Here is a 21480-nt window from a genome sequence, read left to right as displayed (position 1 = left end):
TAACCTCACCTGTCCCCTAACCTCTACCATCTTCATCCATAGGGACAACTTCTCTTTGCAAATTAATCACCCTTATTGTAAAGACACAATTCAACAACGTCCTCTTCAATACCTTGACTTGCCAGGGAGAAAAGTTTCAAATATATCCACCTCTCAAAGCAAGAAGTGAGCAGTAGGTTGGCTTGACTTTATAAGTGAGTGTAGAGGGCCCTCCAGGAACCCAATCCATCCCCTCTCCTGCATTCTTTAAGCCCTAGTTCTTGATCAATACTAATTTGTTAAGACATTAATTATGTATGATAGTGTCATGTGAGAGGGAAAGTGTAAGAAGGAAAACAAGAGCTAAAGGGAATAAATGAGGGAATTCAGGGGACTTACTTATTCCTATTTAGCACTTTGGATTTGTCCTAATTCTATCCTAGGGTGTAGGACGCAACAGGGGAGAAATCCTTCCTTGCCTACAGAGCTTTCTCACCCTCTCTTTGAACTTAGTTCATGTTTGGCTCAAGAAGAGATTTGATACAAAGCTGTCATTTGGTGACCACAATTCTACAAGCTGCTCAAAATTTGTCAGAGCCGAAAAGAAATGGCAATTGTAAGCTACTGAGCTCCCATGTGTGCTCCTGCCAGCCAAGAGTGGCCACAGCCAGGGCAGAACAGCATCCACGTCTATAGAATATTGCCCTTCATTGCCAGGAGGCTGATAACAGTTTTTGCTATGGTTTATCTTGGCCTCATTTTTAAGATGCAAAAGTTAAGGACTAGAAAGTAAAATCAAGGTATGTCCATGGTGAAGTTGAGGCAAAAATGCCATATCTTGTCACTCCAGTCTGTCTGCTGGAGTCTCTAGGTATGGCCTTGCCCCTGTCTCTGAAGGCCACTTCACTGATCTTAGCTCACGATATAAAACTTGCTATATTCAAGCAGCTGCAGCAGGCAAGCTTCAGGACACATCATTCTATGAATGTATTCGACGATCTCTGCTTCATTCTTTTCCTGACCTGTCCGTACCCAGTTAGCATTCAAGGGTGGGAGAGGGCTCTTGATGGTCACATGGAGACCTGACCTGTTCCTACTTCTCTTGCTCCAGGGAATCTACAGCTGCATCCATGGGGTGGCCATCGAGGAACGCCAATCTGTGATGAATTCCCCCACCGCTACCATGAACAACACACACTCCAACATCCTGCGCCTGCTCCGCACAGCCAAGAACATGGCGAACCTGTCTGGTGTGAACGGCTCCCCACAGAGCGCCCTGGACTTCATCCGCCGCGAGTCATCCGTCTATGACATCTCTGAGCACCGGCGCAGCTTCACACACTCTGACTGCAAGTCGTACAACAACCCGCCCTGCGAGGAGAACCTCTTTAGCGACTACATCAGTGAGGTGGAGAGAACGTTTGGCAACCTGCAGCTGAAAGACAGCAACGTGTACCAAGATCACTACCACCACCATCACCGACCACACAGCATCGGCAGTGCCAGCTCCATCGACGGGCTCTACGACTGTGACAACCCACCCTTCACCACCCAGCCAAGGTCCGTCAGCAAGAAGCCCCTGGATATCGGCCTGCCCTCCTCCAAACACAGCCAGCTCAGCGACCTCTACGGCAAGTTCTCCTTCAAGAGCGACCGCTACAGCGGCCACGACGATTTGATCCGCTCTGACGTCTCGGACATCTCCACCCACACGGTCACCTATGGAAACATTGAGGGCAACGCGGCCAAGAGGCGTAAGCAGCAATATAAGGATAGCCTGAAGAAGCGACCAGCCTCGGCTAAGTCCCGGCGGGAGTTCGATGAGATCGAGCTGGCCTACCGCCGCCGACCACCCCGCTCCCCTGACCACAAGCGCTACTTCAGGGACAAGGAAGGGCTACGAGACTTCTACCTGGACCAGTTCCGAACAAAGGAGAACTCACCTCACTGGGAGCATGTGGACCTGACCGATATCTACAAGGAGCGGAGCGATGACTTCAAACGTGACTCTGTCAGCGGAGGAGGGCCCTGTACGAACAGGGCGCACCTCAAACACGGGACCGGGGAGAAACACGGTGGGGTCGGCGGGGTGCCAGCCCCCTGGGAGAAGAACCTGACCAATGTAGACTGGGAGGACCGGTCTGGGGGCAACTTCTGCCGCAGCTGCCCCTCGAAGCTGCACAACTACTCCACGACCGTGGCAGGTCAGAACTCGGGCAGGCAGGCGTGCATCCGGTGTGAGGCTTGCAAGAAAGCAGGCAACCTGTACGACATCAGCGAGGACAACTCCCTGCAGGAGCTGGACCAGCCGGCTGCCCCTGTGGCGGTGCCATCCAATGCCTCTGCCACCAAGTACCCTCAGAGCCCGACTAATTCCAAGGCCCAGAAGAAGAACCGGAACAAACTGCGCCGGCAGCACTCCTACGACACCTTCGTGGACCTGCAGAAGGAGGAAGCCGCCCTGGCCCCGCGCAGCGTGAGCCTGAAAGACAAGGGCCGATTCCTGGATGGGAGCCCCTACGCCCACATGTTCGAGATGCCAGCTGCTGAGAGCACCTTTGCCAACAACAAGTCCTCAGTGCCCGCCGCCGGACACCACCACCACAACAACCCCGGAGGCGGCTACATGCTCAGCAAGTCTCTCTACCCTGACCGGGTCACGCAAAACCCTTTCATCCCCACTTTTGGGGACGACCAGTGCTTGCTCCATGGCAGCAAATCCTACTTCTTCAGGCAGCCCACGGTGGCGGGGGCGTCGAAAGCCAGGCCAGACTTCCGGGCCCTTGTTACCAACAAGCCGGTGGTCTCGGCCCTCCATGGGGCTGTGCCAGGCCGTTTCCAGAAGGACATCTGTATAGGGAACCAGTCCAACCCCTGTGTGCCTAACAACAAAAACCCCAGGGCTTTCAATGGCTCCAGCAATGGGCACGTTTATGAGAAACTTTCTAGTATTGAGTCTGATGTCTGAGTGGGGGAAGAGAGAGGTGAAGGTGGGTATGGGAGGGGGAGGGGTGTGGGTCGATTGGGGCGCACCTCACGGAGGGAGGTGGGGGTCAACTTGGTTCCCATTTGCTCCTTTATTGTTGTTTTAATTCACTCATGGGATCCTGGAGTTCTGGTTCCTACTGAGGGCAACCCTGGTGACCAGCACCATCTCTCTTCCCATTCGCAGTTCTCCCCCACCTTCCCCATCTGTCAGCCGTTCCTGTTCCCAGGAGAGGATGAAGTAGGAGGGTAGACAGGAGAGAGGAAGGACTGCACAGGAGCTTCCTCCTAGCATAGAAGAACTCTGCCATCATCTACTTTGAGTGAAGCTAGGAGAAAGGAGAGGAGGCATCTGAACTCTGGAGTAGCCTTTCCCAAATGAATCTTTGCACTTAGGTGAGGAAGCAAATGCATCGAATGAAGGCCATTTAGCAAACTGCTTGGGAGTGAACAGAGGCTTTTGCTAAATTCTGGTTGCATAGATCATATCTGCCTAGAGATCACGTGCCAAGGGGGAAGGTGGGACATGTTTGTATATAAGCCAAAACAACATTTGCTTCCACTCCATGAGACTGATTAGTGGTGAGTTAAAATAAAAGGCCCTTGGTGGAGGAGTAGATTCCTGAACAAATTGAAGAGCATGCTATCATAGTGCTCTGCAGTGTGTTGGAAGCAAAACAGGTAGATTGCGGTTGCCTGTATCCATGGACATCTGCACGTGATTGCAATCAGGTGCCCCTACTTGCAGAGAAGGCAACCTTGACACATTACGCTGTTTCTTTCTATATCCCTCAGCAACGTGCTTGGTTTGGCTTATGTGCAAGCAGAGATGGTCATAAGATACCTGAATATTGTCTCTCTCTCCCCCCTTCGCCTTTCCTGAATGAGGATAAGGTAGGGGCTAGACAAAAAAGGTGGTGAGACAATCCTATGGCGATTCCTCAGTGATTGCCAACAATTTCAGCCAGTCTGGACCAACAACTTTCTGGAAAGCTAAAGGGAGCTAGATGCAGCCATGATTCTTGAGAGCAAAAGATTCCATAAGGCTCTTTTGGGCTTTTAGACCCTCAACTGGCCAAGGCATGGGGTGGAACTTAAAGGCTTGGAAGAAGAGGGGAGTCGTCCAGGGTAGGGTAAGTGAGAGAGGGGGATGTTTTCAATGCTTTGATCCCTTCTTACTTAACCTGGAGCTAGAAGAGCAGTCTTGTTCCCCCAGAACTGATTGGAACCCTAATGGAACAGACAGCTGAGAGAGAAAGCCCACCTCCACGCAGACAGCTCAGGATGCAGGGGGACGAGGGTCATGAGTGGGGGAGGCCAGGAGGGGAACGACTTTCCCATTGGACCCAGCTTCCTGGGAGTGTGACTTGAGCCCCGTGTGAACACTGTTGGTAGAAGCCCTTCCCCCCTCCTACAATACCTCCTTTCCATTCCAGATTGTACCATTCAAGAATAAAAAGGAAAAACAAATGTGTAAAACTCCAGGGATTGAGGGTACTGGCAGACACGATGCCCCCTTTGCTGAAAGTTGGAAAATCAAGAAGGGAAATGATTATCTGTCACTGCCGGTCCTGAAACTTGGGGTAAGGGTGTTCTAGGGGTCTGGCCATCCTACCCTTATGCGGGGTGGCATCCAAAGAGCCCTGAGTCACTGTGGAAGCTGGACTGCAGGATCGCCACGTTGCACACAGGACACACAACCTAGAAAGGTGCTCATCCTCCTCTGACGGAAGCTGCCATGTCTCCTCCAGTCACACCCCCCAGGGCTGGTCTTTGCCTTCCTGTTTGCCCTGCCTCCTGGTCCTTCCTCATCCCCACCCTTTTCCTGGATTTGTACCTCAGTCTCTTTCATTTCCAAGCCACCTGAAGGCCTTGTAAAGTTTTTCTTTCTAAACGAACGTGGGGGCAAGGGGCTGAACCTCTCACAGATTTGGCGGGAGGAACACGGAGTGCTTTGCTTAGGTTCAAGGAAAGAAAAGACTTGAGAGAGAGGACAGAGGGTGTGGGGCCACCCCAGGAGGAAGGAGGCGAATGGCCGATCAGCACTGCTTCTCCCAGGCTCTGTCCAGGGCCAGGGGCTCATTCCCTCCTCCCTCTTCCTCTTACCTCACCCCTCTCAAGTAAAACCACCAAACCAACTAACCTAGCGAACAGCAGTCTAGAACCATGGGGGCTCTGTCAGGCTCCACAGTGACAGAAATGAAGATGGTGTTTATTTCATATGTAAATATTTTGTTTTCTAATTAATTTTGTATAGATAAAGTGTTCTCTTGTCAGTATTCAGGGTGTTGGGCTGGAGGGAGTGGGGTGGGGAGTGAAGGGGAAGACAAGTGTTTTGTTACTGGGTTTTCATTTTCCACTGGGGGAAGTGTTTTGTACGGCATTTGCTTCAGGGTGTCTAGAAGATGTGAATGAGAAGAGAAGCCACAGTGGTGGAAGAGCCCCTCCCCCCAGACCCTCCCCAGCCAGTCTTCTTGTCAGCCTGTATGGGAAGAGCTCCTGAGCTTCGGCCTGGACTTTGCGCAGGCTCTGATGTGGCTCTTAAGCAAACCTCAGGTCTAACTCAGAGCTGCAAGGTAGACTATGGCTTTCCAGCATTCCATAAAAAAGGAGCTGGTGACGCCATCATTTTCCTGTCAGTAGCCACAGTAGTCAAGATTTTTAAAGGGCTTAAATAGAATCGAGGTCAAATTAGCCTCCCTTTCTTGGTGTGGCTGAGAGATTTCAGGATATTCAACCCTGAGAACTCGCCTGGCAGTCTCCTCTGATGTTTGACAACCATCTGGGTTGCTCTGATCTTCTTCCTCACCCCTGCGCCTTGCCCCTTGCCCCAGCCTACCCCCTCACTGCCCTTAGAAATCAGTACTGCAAGCACACCCAGAAGTGTCCCGTAACTGGGCTTTCTGAAGCATGTGACATCATCATGAGAAGTAGCACTGGGTATGGGTCTCACTAATTTGCATACTTTTCTAGAAAAGATGACCAGAGTCCACATGCTCAAAATTCAGTGGCTAGATGGCTCCATTAGAAAGGTCGCTGAAGCTCCTTTTAGAGGTAGGAAGGTGGGGTATATGAGGGATGGTGCCAATGGAGGCTTTCTATTTGCCTTGTCCTCATTACTGCCATCAGGAAGGTGCTATTTGCCTTGTGCCAGGTGTTCGAAACCTGACCTTGGGTTAACCAGACAAATAGAATTTCTTTCACTGAACCGTTGGTTTTGTAAAGGGTTGCAGCCTCTCTTTACCACAGGATGAAATTTGCAAATTCATTTCCCCATCATATTATGTTATTTGTTCCCCTATCCCCCCATTATCAGAAACTGTCAGATGGATCATTTTTCTAAACCTCTTATTTGGCCCCAATTTGTCACTTTTCTTGAACTAGATGCTTGAATTGAGACCAAGTAAGATATTCACAGGCTGTTCAAGACAGCTAAAAGAAAGGATGGGCTGAGCACTGTCAAATTCTAGATGCTACTTAATTATAGAATAACAAGCCAGTAAAATGCATAAGGAAGAATTCAGTAGTAAGCCCTGTCTATATCACAGATGGGTGTGGATCAAAGCCCAACCTATCCAAAACTGTGAGATTCTGCAGATATCCTCAGGAGCATCCAAGCTTCCAATGTTCTTCAGAATCCATGCTTCCTCTCTCATACCCTCTATCATCCCCTTGTGTTGTAGAAGTGGGGTGCTCGGTGTGGTCCTACATCACTCCTTTTGGTGGCAATGCTGAAGTCTCAGCATTTCCACTGACCTCAATCTGACCCTTGAATTTGCCTGAATCAAGATTGTGCACACCCTTCAGAGTGATGCATGTACAGTGGACCTTGTTATTTCAAAATTTATCACTGTGTACCCTCAGCCAGAACTTGGGAAACCTTACTGTGTGCTCCCCTGTACTGGCCACAGCCATGTAGTGATTGGGGGAAAATCCCAAATGATTCCATTAAATGTTGGTGGTGTCAGTAGTGCCAAAACGCATGTGTAATATGATAAAATAGGAGTCGTCTATACAGTTAGGTGAATATCACCCGCCCAGTCTTCCATGGTCATCCAGAGTTGCCCAAGGGAGAACTGTCTGCAGAGTGCTGGTCACCTGCACATCTCATTTAAGAACGGGGGTTTGTTTTTGCTTTTTAGTTGGTTCACATTTCAGGGACAGAATAACTAGATTGTTTGGGCTGCCTTTGGACAAGCAATTCCAGGATTCACTTTGTTTCCATCACCCTCTCCCCAAGCAGAACAAAGCAACAAAAAACTCTTGTCAATGCTTGACACCCTGTGCATGTCTATCTTGATGTGTTAGGAATAATGATGTCACTGCAGTGCTGTTGATTGACCATATTGTATGTGCGCAGGAGGCTGCTAAACACTTGGATAGGGGCATTGCTTTCTTCACTGGGGTGTCAGAGACTCTTCTTCCTGTCTAAGTAACTCTTTCTGGAGGAGAAGCAGGTAGTGGTTGACAGTTACACTGCAGTGGGCCTGGCCTTACAAATGACCTATGGCCCCTGGTGTTATTTTTGAGGTCCTGAAAAGGCTTTTTTCCAATGACTGGCTTCCCGCACAGATTGCTTGCTTTAGCACCAAGATGCTCACCTGTCATTTAAGTAAAAGTAGTCCCAGGAAGGATGATGTATTAAGCCATATTAAGAATTTTTACATTTAAACACCTAATGTACATTAGGACTCTCATGCCTTCTTCTGGGAATAGTTATGATACAAGAGAAGAGAAACAGCAGGGAACACCAAGTAACAGCAGGGAGCAAGGATACAGGTTCTAGAAGGCAAAGCCATTTAAACTGTAAGTTCATCTTCCACCTGCTTTTACTTAAGGCTTGACACTGAAATAGGTGAAAACAATTCCTAGCTGGGTATCCAAAGTGTGTAGCTTAAGAATTGCTAAATTCAGTATCTTGTAGGGCAGGTTAAGGGCTGCGACTCTACCTATAGCAAACGGAAGACTGAGGCTTCTCCTCCATTGCAGGTTACTGACTAGACAGCTAGAAACACCAAATTGAAATAATGGCATAATAAAACTTGCTTTAATTATCTGTTTTATGTCCCAGTTCAATTAATATTCCATTCAGCTGAGTCCTATACTCTATTTTCTCACCTCCATTCAAGGTGTCCAGTTGTCCCAACACATTATGAACTGCTTAGGAGCCAGTTGACCACCAGGTGCTACTTAATTTGTGGAACAATTTTTTTGGCTTACCCAATGCTGAGGATTACACTAAAATGCAGATTTGTCAATCTGAAAAATTCCATACTGATTGATCTAGGATTTTTATTCTAGTTTGGGAGTTCTAGTGTTATATACAAATCACAGGATATCAGTATACATCCCACCCTTATCCCATTGACTCAGTCACACAGAGGCCCTTAAGTTTTAAGACTTGGAATACACAACCTATCTATTCCCATGACAAAGGCCCCCACCAGAAACCTCAAGTGAAAGCCAGTGCTATTTATATGCTTGGAAAGATTGGTGAAGTAATGTTGAAGCAAGGAAGAAGAATTTTGTTCAGAGTGATGGGTTAGGATAGCAATACTTGGAATAAGTCATAGAATTTAGAAATCCTCCATGTTTCTCTGGTATGTCCCTCTCTGTCCACCACGGGATTCATCACAGTGAGTTTCTGGCACTGTTCCATGCTTTAAAATATAATTACTAGTGTAATTAGGAGGGTGAGGACCCCTGGTGAGAACTAAAGGTAGAAAGCAGAGTGGATGAATAGAATTCCTCACAGCCTAGGGACAGTGATGTGCAGAATGTGTTTTGGCAAAGGGAAAAGAAATGAAACGCAATGCAAGGATTCAGGGTGCAATTAAGATGCACAACACTAAGTCTATTATATCACCATTATTTTAAAGATTTAGTTTCTACTCCTTAAGCCTGAATTCTCTTCATGTGTAATTATTTTACTATTGTGATTTAGTGGGTGGAGCAGATTCCAGTACCATGAAGGAGATAAAACGTTAGTTTGTGCTCAATAAACATAGGTTTACTGAACTATGTCCCTGCACTAATGCTGCAAAGGCTATAAAAGATTTTGAAATAGACTATATTCTATTCACATAGAATATATGAATGAATAAGTATAAAATATTTAAATATGTATATTGTGTATACATAAATAGGTGTGCCTGGATGTGTATTATGATACATGCAGGTTGAATATTTTCTGGTTTCAGGGTGTGAGTCAATGATACACCTTATGATATTTTTAAAAATGCTGCAGAGATTCAGCTTTGTGCATCATGACCACTCCTGGACTTTTTTTTTTTTCCCCCATTATTGCACCTCCCAAGGCTACAACTCTGGCATTCCGTCTCTGACCACAACCTTGCATATATTTTTTTAAATTGTCTGCATTCTTTCAAGCCCTCTCTGGTATTCTGCGTAACTCTATCTGGCTTCCCCCTTTGGTCACTGGAAAAGCTACTGACTATGTTCACCCACAGCAGCAGTACTCTCTTCTTCCTCTTGCATTTCACCACACTTACCTTGCTTATCGAACATTGTAGCCCATCACCCATCCCCATGGCAGGAAAAGAAGTTCTTAAATCTATGCCAAAGAGCACATATGCAATCCAGTGAATCTCAACTGAACCCTACCGGCTTGGACATCTTCATTATTTCTCCCATGTTGACTCCATGTCACATTCTCTAAGTATTTCTTAAATTTGTTGTTCATCATCCTCTCTCTTACTTCATCTCTTTCCCATTGTGTCCCCAAGAAAAAATATGATCACATTTTGATGGAAGCCCTCCTCTACCTTATTTTCTGCCCTTCACCCTGATCTCTCCATCTTCCCACCCAACTCGTTGGTACTCTGATGCCCCTCTGACCTCTTCTGAGAGGTGCTCCAGCCAATAGTCCCTGTCCCTGCTGCATCTTCAATCCCTTCCACACATGTGTAACCATCTCTAAAGATAAGCCTTTCTTCATTCCAGTGAGACTCTTGGATTCCTGACCTGTCTCTTGATCGTTTTGCTTCCAAACTTCTCAGAGACATAGCTTTCTTTCTTCCTCTTCCAGCAGTCAAGGCTTTATAACTGGACTGCATTCTGCATGCTGTGGAAAACTACTCTCTGGTAACATCCAATCAATTAACTTCTTGTTACAAGACCAATAAAGTCCCCCTACCCCCAAATCTTCATCCAACATTAACTTAAATTTAAAATGAGCATTTTATCCTGTTTTTAGTCTTAGCTCTCTCATCCTTTGATCCATCACTTGTTCCTCTTCTTCCTTCTACTCCCCAGCAGGGACTTCCCATGTTCTGAGCTTAGCACTTCTTTTCTCCATGCTTCCACAGCAATCTTTCTCTGTCTTCTCCAAGTTCAATTACTATTTGAATGAAGGTGAATTCCCAATCTTAACTCCTAAGCTTCATGCGCATATTTCAATCACTTCCCAGGCAACCAACTTCATATTGACTCAACTGTCTAAGACCATCGTTGAAACCAGAATTACCAAGTTCCCTATTTTTGATAATGATACCTCCATTCCTTCTGTCACCAAAGCATTTCAGATACTTCTGACTCCTTCACTTCCTCATCTTAAGCATCTATTCGGTTCATTCTTACACCCAATGTTTTCATTATTCCCTTTGCATTCATGCCTTTTCCTTTAGACTGGATTATTCAAAGTCCTTTAGTATTGTTCTAAGATTTTAGATTTGAAACAACTCTTAGCAATACTCATTTCCTAAATACAAAGTAGATGTCATTCTTCAACTCAAAACACAACTTTTGAAGGGCTTCATTTGCCACAGATTGTCAGCAAGAATAGTTTGTTATTTGCCTATACGAGTATGCTGTGACTCAGACATGCTGAATCTGATGCATGTCCCTTAAACTTTCCCATACCAACTGATTTTCTAGTTGTCACTCTTACTAGTATTTGCTTTGCCCAAAATACTCTCCTCCTCATCTCCCATCTCCTTCCTTATATAACATCCATCCTAAGTCTTCAAAGACCAGAAATCAGACAGTGGTCATCTTGTCTACCTTTCTTTATCCCTCATCTAGAGAAAATATTCAGACATTTTGAAAATGGACATAGTAATTTATCTCCCTTAGTGACTATTATCAAAGACCATCTTATTTCATAGTCATGTGGTTACATGTCTCATCTCACCTGGCTGTATCACAGACTCCCTGTGGTCAGAGTGATGTGTTTATTCATCTCCTTATTCTATTTCACTTAAAGATCCTTGTAAAGAAAGGCTCTAGTAAATATTGGATATTATAATTGAGGAGAGGTCATTTTATTTAGCCTACAGGATACTTGAATCTGCACAAAAACCTAAGGATGAGTACCCTACACACATTTCTATTTTTGCACACATCAGCACAGTAATACACTGCATGCATACATTTCCATATTAATTACTACTTTCAAGTGGGAATTTGAAGCTGTTCCATGACTGTTCCCTGGAGCACCACATATGTTCAAAGTAAGTGACAGAGGCCATGAAGGATATTGATCAAATGTTTGATATCAAGAGTTTTCAGATGCATTGAGTGGAGTTTGTATCCAGACACTCCACTTCCAGACTGAGTCTCTAACAGCCTGACCTATGCTGGAATTGATCAGACTCTGATCCAACACATACAATGCATAGCTTTTTATTTTTTGTTTTAAGAGTACTAGAGTGACCTTGTCATGATTCAGGCTTACTAATCCTGCACCTTTGTGGACCCTGAATGGCAGTCCTGCAGGACAGTGCATACCATATGCCTTTCCACATTGGTGTCTACACAAGGCCTGAATAGAGTGAACAGTGTACGCTGTTCATGTCCTTGTTATGATATTGCAAGTCAAGGGCTCTGCAGATACTCATACTTTCTGAGGTTCGGTTATAGGGTTACTTCTCCTGAGTAGGAAATGAAAGTGGAGATAATTAAGCACTTTACCTCTGATCTGTTTATTCAAAATCAAAGTTAGGATTTGAATGAGCTAGAGCAGAGGATATTGTAGTCCCCAAATGATGGCTTTCTCTGTAAATATGAAGGGAAGCATTACCTCACAGAGACAACATCACTCTGGCCTCTTGTCCCTTTTATGCTCTTATTGCTGTTCACCCACCCCTTCCCCCTTAGCTCAGCTTAGCAATTTGTCCTGTTCCTTCTGGTCAGCGTCAGCTTTCTTTGTTCCTGTGTAGAAACTCTCAGAGCCATGACTGTTCTTTCACTCAAGTTGCTCTGGTCACTGATAAATGTCCCTTCCCTTCTCCTGGCCAGCCTCCTCTGTAAATCTGTTTGTCATTGGCCATGAATTATTTGCCTTTGGGAGGTGTCTCCTGCCACTGTGGGCTAATATAAAGCATACTATAGAGAACTCAACTCAAATAAGTTATAAGAAGTGACAAGTCTTTTGCAAATGAAGTCTATTCTTCATTGAGATGGTGGGGAGTGATGGTGGAGGAATTATTGGAAAGATGTGGCAAATCTTATGGCAACTTGTGAGATGCTTAGTGAAAATGAAAATGTGAGTCGAGAGAGGGATAATTTTTCTTCTCAACAGTCTGCATAGTCCCACTCCTAGGAATGGGGATAATTAACATTTTAGAGCAAAATCCATCTCATTGTGAGATTTTTATTTTAACCAATGAACCAAAGGGTCTGGTGGGAGAATACTAATACAGCCACCCTCACAAAAAGGACATTGACAAATCTACTGGATCAACCAATGAACCAAATTTCAGGTAGTTTTCTCATGAGGTATGCATGTCAAGTTTTTGCATATGCATACTAGCAAAAGGTGATGGAGGATATATGGAACAGATACAGGCATATAAAAATGCTCCCTTCATGTCACAAAGCCAGGAGCCTGCACCTTAGTCTTAAGGTCCCCCTTGATTATTCGCGTTGATAATAGCTTTAGAAAGAGCTAGTGACCTCCCAAATGTCCACCCCTTTAGTCACTCCCAGGGAGCAAAAGCTCATCTGAAATTTGGAGCCTATTTCCTGAGTGTCTTCTGACCAAGGATAGAATAACAGCACTCTCCACGTTCACTTTAAACTTGAAAGGCAGCAGGAAGGGAAAGAATGAAGAAAAATAAAAAGGCATTTTATAAGGGCCACCTTCAAACCTAGTTGTGGACTAGGGGTTGTTTGATCCAATACCAAAAACGCTAGTGAAGGTAAAAGCTGCCCAGGCAGTATCCACAAAGCAAGAGCTGCATCACAGCTGCTTTCAGCTGTAACTGTGCCCACCAGAGATGAATGAGCAACCTGGGTCCTACCATGTCTATGAGAGCCTGAATGCCCACAAAGAGTCCAGCAATGAGTCCACCCCGAGCCAGTGCCCAGACCCTTTGGACCACAGCACACAAAGAGCCTTTGACCATCACCCTGGTCAGAGAGGGAGTGACTCATTACAACAGCTCTATCTCAGAATCTGAGCCAATGGGTCCTGACTTTATCTGTCCTCCTTGCAGAAAGGAACTCACACGGAGGTGTGGCAGAAGTAAAGCTTCAAGGTATGTGGCCATAGGAGTGTTGAGGGCTGAGCTTCCTGCTTCTCTTAAATAAGGATTTATTACCTGTTTTCTACAAATGCCTGCCTGAATCCTCAGTCCTGTTCACAACAGCCTATATAGTTAACTATCATTGTCATGGTCACAATTGAACTATAATTGATCATTTTCTTTTGAAATCAAGGGCTATTTTAATGTTCCCTCTGGCTGGGATGTAAGAACACCTGCAAACCAGACACTAGACCATGAAGTTGCCTCAGGCTGCATTGTGCTCTCAGTAACTTATAAATTGCTTCCATATATTCACCTGCATGTCACCAGCTGTAACTAATTTAATCTCTTCACCACGTGCCACCACATGCTTGTGCGCTTCCTCAACACAACACGTAATTTCAGTCATTTTCTGGTACTTGGAAGTGCAATTAGAACTGGATGGGCAGACACACTGGTTTGTCCTTTACATCACCAGGCTTGTAGATCACTGACACCACACCTGAAGGTTTGACAGAAATGCCCAGGCTTCGTATGAAGCAAGCATTTTCTTTGTGAAGGAGTAACCTAGTTATCCTGCTGAGTGCCCTCTTTTATCCCGTGGAACCCACATTGTCTTCTGCTGTCCCATTAATGGATCAGTGCTAAGAGAATGGAGAAGCAGGAGCCAGAATCCCTGGGAACAGACAGTCCTTTGGCTGAGAGACATCTATACCATGTGTGTATACATCTCTTTAAAGAGATGAGCAAGGGTGATGAGGCCTATTCTCAATGGAGGAAGGAGTGGGGATGAGTGCTTTGAGAGATTTATTCATTTTCCTGTCTACCTCTCCCAGGGTCAGGATCAGGGAAGACGTCAAGACTTCACATGGGCAGGAAGTACGTTTATATAAGCATACAGGTAGAACTCTTTTTGAGAAATGCATGAGCTGGTAAAAATATCCTGTCTTAGAGGTGAATGTGCTTTGAAGTTAAGCATGGCATGAACAGGTCTTTTTTCTTTCATCACGTTTTCACTATTTCATTTTCTTTCTTCTGTTTTAGTTTCTGGAACTTGGAGCAGTCTATATCCTGGGTTAACTATAAGCCATTACTCTCAAGCACACATGCATATTAGGATTAGAAGTTGAAAAATCATAGAGCTTGAACAAGTAGATTGTGTTTAATGTTTGCAAACCAGAGTCCAACCAGTCTAGTACAATCAATGCCACTGTATTTTAAGGACTAAGAGGATTATGCTGTACGTTCAAGCACATGTATTGCAGATAAGAGAACTTGGTCACAAGATTGCTCCTGAGACTTGCTTACTTTCAGAACATTTACTCTGGCTATTCATTTGTAGAAGGCATAAGAATGACCACACAGAAAGTCAAAGTCATTTCTTGAAGATGCTTAACTTAATTCCTATGTGAAAGGCACTGAACTACACCAGTTTCCACCCTGACTCAGTTTCCCCTCTTTGGACAAAGATGCAATCATCCAGATCAACAGTAGCCCACCCAGGCCTCCACCATTCTAAGCCTGTGGTATACTCAGAATAACTCACAGAAGAGTTGGTATGTGGATGCAGGATAGGTTGCCCAAACCATTTCTCCAAATGGGCTACTTTGGCATGGAAACATGATCCTTTTAATTTTACAGATGAAAAAGTTGAAATATGGTGAAATGGAATGTTTAGCCAAAACTAAGGTTATATAGAAAATTCTTTGCATAACCCAGACTTGTCCAGCTCAGTGAGCAATATTGCTTTAATTGTCCATCACACTCAAAATTTTAAGCATCTAGTAATGGAGGAAAATCATGAAACCAGGCAGCTGATTTAGCCAAATATTTTCCATGAGATTTTTTCATTGTCTGTCTGTCTCTGTCACACACACACACACACACACACTTAAGTGCACAGAGACCAGTCAAAAGGGGCCACAACAAGGCAGGAATTTGAAAACCAGCAATAGGTTCAAAAAGTTTAAGTAATGAAGAAAGGTTGAAAGTAAAAAAATGATTTTCAATATTGTGGGGTAAGACATTGAGTATTTTTTATTAAAAATTTTTATGTAGCATGTAAAACAAATAAAAAGCTCAAGAAAAAACTGGAAGAGAGGATTTTTTTTTTCCTAGAGTGTTGCATGGGAATGGGAGTCTTCAGAAATGTATGCAGGGGAGTCATGATACTCTCAAAGTTTTGGTCAAGTCAGAGTGAGGAAGACCACATGAACATCAAGGGAACACCTCTATGAAATTTAACAAAGTTCAAACATAGCAAGCCTAATTCTACTACTATGGCATTAATTAGCCCTAGCACTATAACTGGAAGTTATAACTGGCAGTTCACTTAAACAATGAATTAAAAGAAATTGTCCTTCCTTATAACAATTATTGCGTAAATCCTGAAGGAAAAGGAGCATGGGTCTTCCAAAGTCTAACAAATGTCTCCTGAGAATACCTGTGCAGTCTTGATTTTGCCCTGCAATTGCAATTGTGAACTCTTTAAGCACCCATGAACCAAATCCTCTATCTCCCTTCTCCTGTGACCCATCTGTTCATGTTTGAGTACTCTAGGGCTCAGCACTATCAGGCTTTCCAAAGAGGATGGTGTTGGTAGTTTCCACCACTAGACAGATTATGCCTCATATACAGAGAATTCTGTGTATACCAAGAACACTGGAAGACCTCTAACATCCTCAATGAATTTTTCTTCACTTAATCAGTCTGCCCTATCTTTAAAAGGAAGATGAGAGGAAGTAGAAGGATGACAGAGTCCTCATATAGATAAGCTGAGTGTTCTTTGCCATCACCTTCACAGTGAAGTTATCCCTAGAGCCTAGTTCAGAAGCCAGGTTTCAGGGAAGGCTATGTGCAGAGGGAAGAGGTAATTTTCCTACAGTGCATGGGGAAGCGGAGTGGAGGCAGGCACCAGGGTCCCACTTAAGCTCAAAGTTCAGAATCAAAGTAATCAGAAATATCTTTTATTTGCTTTCTGCCTCCTAATAGGTGCCATGAAATCTTAGCAGAAGCTAAGAGCACGATAGGGGCTGTTCTACCTTGACTGCATTGCTGACTTCATTTTTCACATGAAGGTCATTACAGATAGCAAATTATGATGCTACATAATAAGTGATGAAACCAACAAGTGATGAATTTGGAGTATCTTATTCCCCTGGTGCTACAACTTCTGTTCTTTAGGGTAAGGGATGGAGGGGGAATGGAATAACAAGATTCATGGGGACTCTAAAGCATGAACAGAGCATTACTTAATTTAAACCAGAGAGGTCTTGGTCTTAGTAAACATTAAAGTGGAAATGAAAAAGATCACCCTCAAGCAAAGCTTCTAGTGGTATAGCTCAGGGAAGCATTACAAAGTCTCTCAGAGGAAATACAAATTGCCCCAGACTGAAGGCACGGAACCGTAGTATACAAAATCAGGATAACATACTAGTGTAAGTCAATTTCAGTGGGCCTAGGTGATGAGGTATCCTACGGAAAGCCAGAGGAAGATCAAGACAATTTCGGAACCCTCTCAGCAGCAGCAGCCACAGGAACTTGAGCTCTTTCACATTGAGCTTGAGGGCAGAATATACCTCCTGTTGACATTGTAGATGTGCTTTCTTCCAAAGCCAGATTGTCCATTTGGTCATTGGCACCTGGGTAGCTCACACATCTCCTTGGCCTCATCTGCCTAACTATGTATGGGTAAGGCCTGTTAGATAGGAATCGGACATTTGGTGGCAGTCAGAAGACAAAGAATTCTTAACTCCTGAATTTCAACACTGTGCCATGGAGGAGGAAAAAATCCTGGAAAAATCTTTCTGCACAAGAACATCCAACCAATCAGGATGGTGCAGTGTTTGAGATTTACAGCATCTCCTCTTCAGTGAAACAAGCCATAGCAACGTTATTCTCTGCCATATATTCTACTCGTGCATGGAAGGGCAAGAGCTGCTTTTGCCTAGAGAGCAATTAGACCAAGAATACAACCGATCTGAGCCAGTTATGGCTGTCTTCTGCTTTTCTTGGTTTTCTGTTTGTTTCTACCACATGGTGGGGAAATTTACTGGTAATCACCAAACATCCTATGGCAAACTATGATCTGGAAAGTCATAAAGGAAAAGCATAATTAACCTATCTCATTTGATCCTGACAGTTGTTGGTTCTTATTCTCTCCTCCTAAGCCATCGCTTCTTTGAGGATCTTTTTTCCTTTCCTGGGCAGCCATGTTTCCAAAGAATTTCCACGGTAGATGAAGAGAGAGGTGTAATAGGAAGCAGACAAAAATACCTCTGTTTTCAGCCATTGCGAAAGGCGTTTCAGTTAAGGATCCTCTTTCAGATTCCTCACATGAGATTGTTTCTGCCCTCTTTGGCAGCATCCTGGTTAAACTTCATCGTCTTGATTTCCCTCTTAACCTTCCTTTCTTAAGAAGGATGTTTTTCCTTAAACTGAATTCTTGGATTGTTGAATTCATGATAGTCATGTATCGTGCTCTCTCATATTTTTCAACTTGAAAAATTAGAGTCAATTAGGAGAATGAGAAGCAAGCAGACGAGGACTTGATCCTAGACACTTCAAACTCAAGGTCAAGTGCTGGCAAAGAATCCACCATGGTGTTAGTGGAGAAGCATGGGTTCTTAAACAGGAGGTAACTGCTCTAAGAGTATGCACAGGACAGAGTCCTTGGTTGGGATACTTGTGTGTGCAGAGGCACGCTGTGATTTTTCCTTTTTTTCCCCTCTCATCACAAACCCTCTGTGAAGGAGGGTCCTTGGTTTTGGTTTGAATACGTTATTGATGCATGCCAACCTCAGCTCTCCTGAGCCCAAGTTCATGGAAGGCAAATGTTTCTAAAAACCTCATCCAATGAGTTATTGCATATTAATCATTAACCCCTAACATTGTGTATTTACTGGAATGATAGTAGGCGTAGTAGGTATAAGCAAATTCCATGAGAAGAAAAAGGCTTTGTTCTGAAAATGCTCTCCATGGAGCTGAGCAAGATCCAGAAGGAAAGCAGAGTGAATCCATATTGAGCGGTTGGGGGAGGAAGAGGCCTGACACTCACATCCAGATGCTCTGCTTATTCCCTAGGAGACTGTTTGCCATTCCCTATGGGCTCTGGCAGGAGAAGCAGCTGTGCTACCATTGATTGCTCAGAAATGGTGACAGACCGACTTCAGAGAGAGTCATGGGCTTTCTTCCAGGAAGGCACTGATGAGCAGTGTGCTGCAGTGCTTCAAAAACTCTACAAACCTTTAGAGCAGCTTCTCTCAAGTGATTTCCGTTCCGCAGCTGAAATGTTCTGACAAGAGCCACCTCATGCTCATTGTCATTACCTTTACTTCAATTGAGAAGCCAATGGCACTGAAAACAGGTTTTACCATGGGAATAGATTTAGGTGAAACTTTTCAATTTTGGAATGAATTTGATCACAAAATTAGGTCACCTCTGGGAAAAATCTAATTTCTACCCATCCTTAGTGAAAACACCAGATTTGTAATCTGGTTACTGTTTGTTTGGGCAGGGATATTGGTAGAATAGGTTACAAATATAGATTGTAGAGACTGATTTGATCCTGATTAATATACACGTGTTAACATGGAATTTATTGACTCAGACATGATCTTTGAAGTTATAAGATATCACAGAAGGGTAGTAGATCATATGTTTTTAGTAATCAAGGAAGGCTTCAATGTTAAATCATCCACCCAAACATTCTGACCTGTAATTTAGGATTGAGGTTTAAGCATCAAAGTAGGAGAGAGACAGTGACCCATCATTTTATGAGACTAGGGGTCATTTCCTCTTTTATTAAAATAATAAACTCGAGGTCAATTCTCAAATCAGAAAGAAACATTGAAAGTGAGCTCTGTGTTTGCCATTTAGAAATTTGCTTACAATTTACAACAAATATACAGGTTTGGGGTTTTCTTTACTTTTCCAGAACACTTATTTTAGGTAGATTCGACCTCCAGTGTCATAGCATGTACTGGATAGAGTAGTTATCCATGCATTGACATTTGCTGAGTGGAAACCCCATACCTGACCAGTCTCAATCCTGGGATACAAGAGTGATCAGCGTGAGGTCAATATCCTCTTGAAGTTTACATGTATATGAGAGGAAGGAGACAAAGAACAATTACAACTCATGTCAGGTCCTCAAAGCATTGTGAAAACAGATTAAAGGGATAGAGAAGGTAGGATCAGTATGAGGTTTACAGGGTGAACAGCAAAAGTTTCTGTGAAAAGCTGACATTTGAATAAGGCTTACAGGAAATGAGGGGATGATGCTTGGGGCTTCCTATGCCAAGAGCTTTTCTTCAGGCTAAAAGCAACTACAAAGGCTCTGGGATGAAACCACTTGCTTGGCATACTTTAGGAAGAGCCAGAAGGTCACTGAGGAAGGAGACTGTCAGAAGATCAGAGGTGGCAGTCGCCCAAGTCATGTCTGTGTAGGCCATTGTACAGGTTTGGGTTTGACCAAGAGTAAAATGAGAAGTTGCTAGAAGGTTCTGAGCAGACAGTGATGTGATCAGACATTGATTTACAGAGAAACATTGTGACTGCTGTGTTAAGACTATCCTGTGAGAAGGTAGAAGTGAAAGCAGCAGCGAGACCATTGCAATAACTCAGTTAAAAGATGGTAGTGGCATGGACCATAGTGTTGGTGGAAGATGTGATAAGAAGTGGTTGGATTCTGGAAACATTTTTAAGATCAGATCTGACATGGTTTGCTGACGCATTAGGTCTTGAGTAAGTAAAAGAAAAGAATCAAATATAACTTGAACTTGAGGCCTGAGATATTGGAAGTTTGGAGTTGCTGGTAATGACAGAAATCCTACTGGTAAAGCAGTTAAGGAAGAAAGCATGGTATGTTGAAGGTGTCTATGATATCTCCCAGAGATATTCCAGTTAGGGATTTGGAGATTTGAATATGGATTTCAGGGAAGAAGTACAGCATTCAGGTGGGTATTTGAAACTAAGACTGAATCTACAGAGTGAGTACAGATAGTTCCCTGGACTGATTCCAGGGGAAATGTTCTAAGTCACAAGGAATAAGGAGAGACTAGATTGGGGAGGAATGGCCAGGAACAAATCAAGTGCATTATTAAGAATAAGATTGTATGAAAACATGAAGGTCATTCCATTGTTGACACAGCAGAAGTACTTGTGGGGACAAAGGTGTTGGGGATGGATTCAAGAAATATTGGGAGGAGATGAATTGAAGACCACATGAATAGGCAACTCTTTTAGCAGTTCTGTTGTGAAGAGGGTATAGAAATAGCAAAAATAGCTGGCCATGTGGGTTCTAGGAGGGATGTTATTTTAAGGGGGAGAGCTAACAGTCTACTTTATGCTGACCAGAATGATCCAGGGAAGAGGGAAAGTTGATGCTTAAGAAGAATAGACAACAGCTGCCACCTCTTTAATGAGGTGAGAGGGGACAGAAACTAATGCACAGATGGAGGGACTGTATTAAATTTCCCAATGTGGTTGTTGACACAAAGGAGGGCACAAATGCAAGGGGATTGGAAAGTGTGATGGTGAGAGTATGTCTTTTCTGAATGTTAATACATGGGGAGTTCATCAGATAAGACTGAGAATGGAATGAGTATTGGAGGTTTTGGAAGAGAAAGCAGCATTTGTTAGTTTATAGCCATCCAGCAGCAAAAAGAAAGAATCAACAAAAATTTAAAAGATCTACTAGGTGGCACAAAGGACTTACTTGAGGTTTTCATGGTCATGAGTTTAAAGAGAATGACGAAATTTTCTTCAGTCACATTTATCTGTTGACATAGAGTGAAGAGTTGGATTTAAGCAGGGTTGGCATTTAATCAGGCAAATGCAATGAAAGCAGCAAATGATGTGGAATTAAGTGCAAATGCAATGTAGTGATAATAATGATTGGCCAAGGAATCTAAGCTGGGAGAGGAGAAAAGTGAGGATTTGGGGAGAATGGGGATTAGCCAAGGATAGTAGGCGCAGGGAGTTGTGATACAGGCTGGGGTCACCAAATTACAGAATCAGGGTCCCAGAT

The 21480-nt window shown here is 43.9% G+C and overlaps 1 protein-coding gene across 1 annotated transcript in view; it reads left to right on the top strand.

Moving 5' to 3' along the window:
* Positions 1–21191, top strand: part of GRIN2B (glutamate ionotropic receptor NMDA type subunit 2B) — a gene marked incomplete at its 5' end in the record, with an annotated part of 515436 nt that extends 494245 nt beyond the window's left edge. The window contains 1 exon segment of the mRNA XM_008259603.4: positions 1091–21191. Coding sequence (XP_008257825.1) covers positions 1091–2947 — 1857 coding nt within the window. The 3' untranslated portion in view covers positions 2948–21191.
* Positions 21192–21480: the final 289 nt, after the last annotated feature.

This window comes from Oryctolagus cuniculus, chromosome 9 (genome assembly GCF_964237555.1).
Source record: "Oryctolagus cuniculus chromosome 9, mOryCun1.1, whole genome shotgun sequence".
NCBI lineage: Eukaryota > Metazoa > Chordata > Mammalia > Lagomorpha > Leporidae > Oryctolagus > Oryctolagus cuniculus.
Note: the sequence above shows the minus strand (reverse complement) of the source record. Positions and strands in the feature narration are given on the sequence as shown.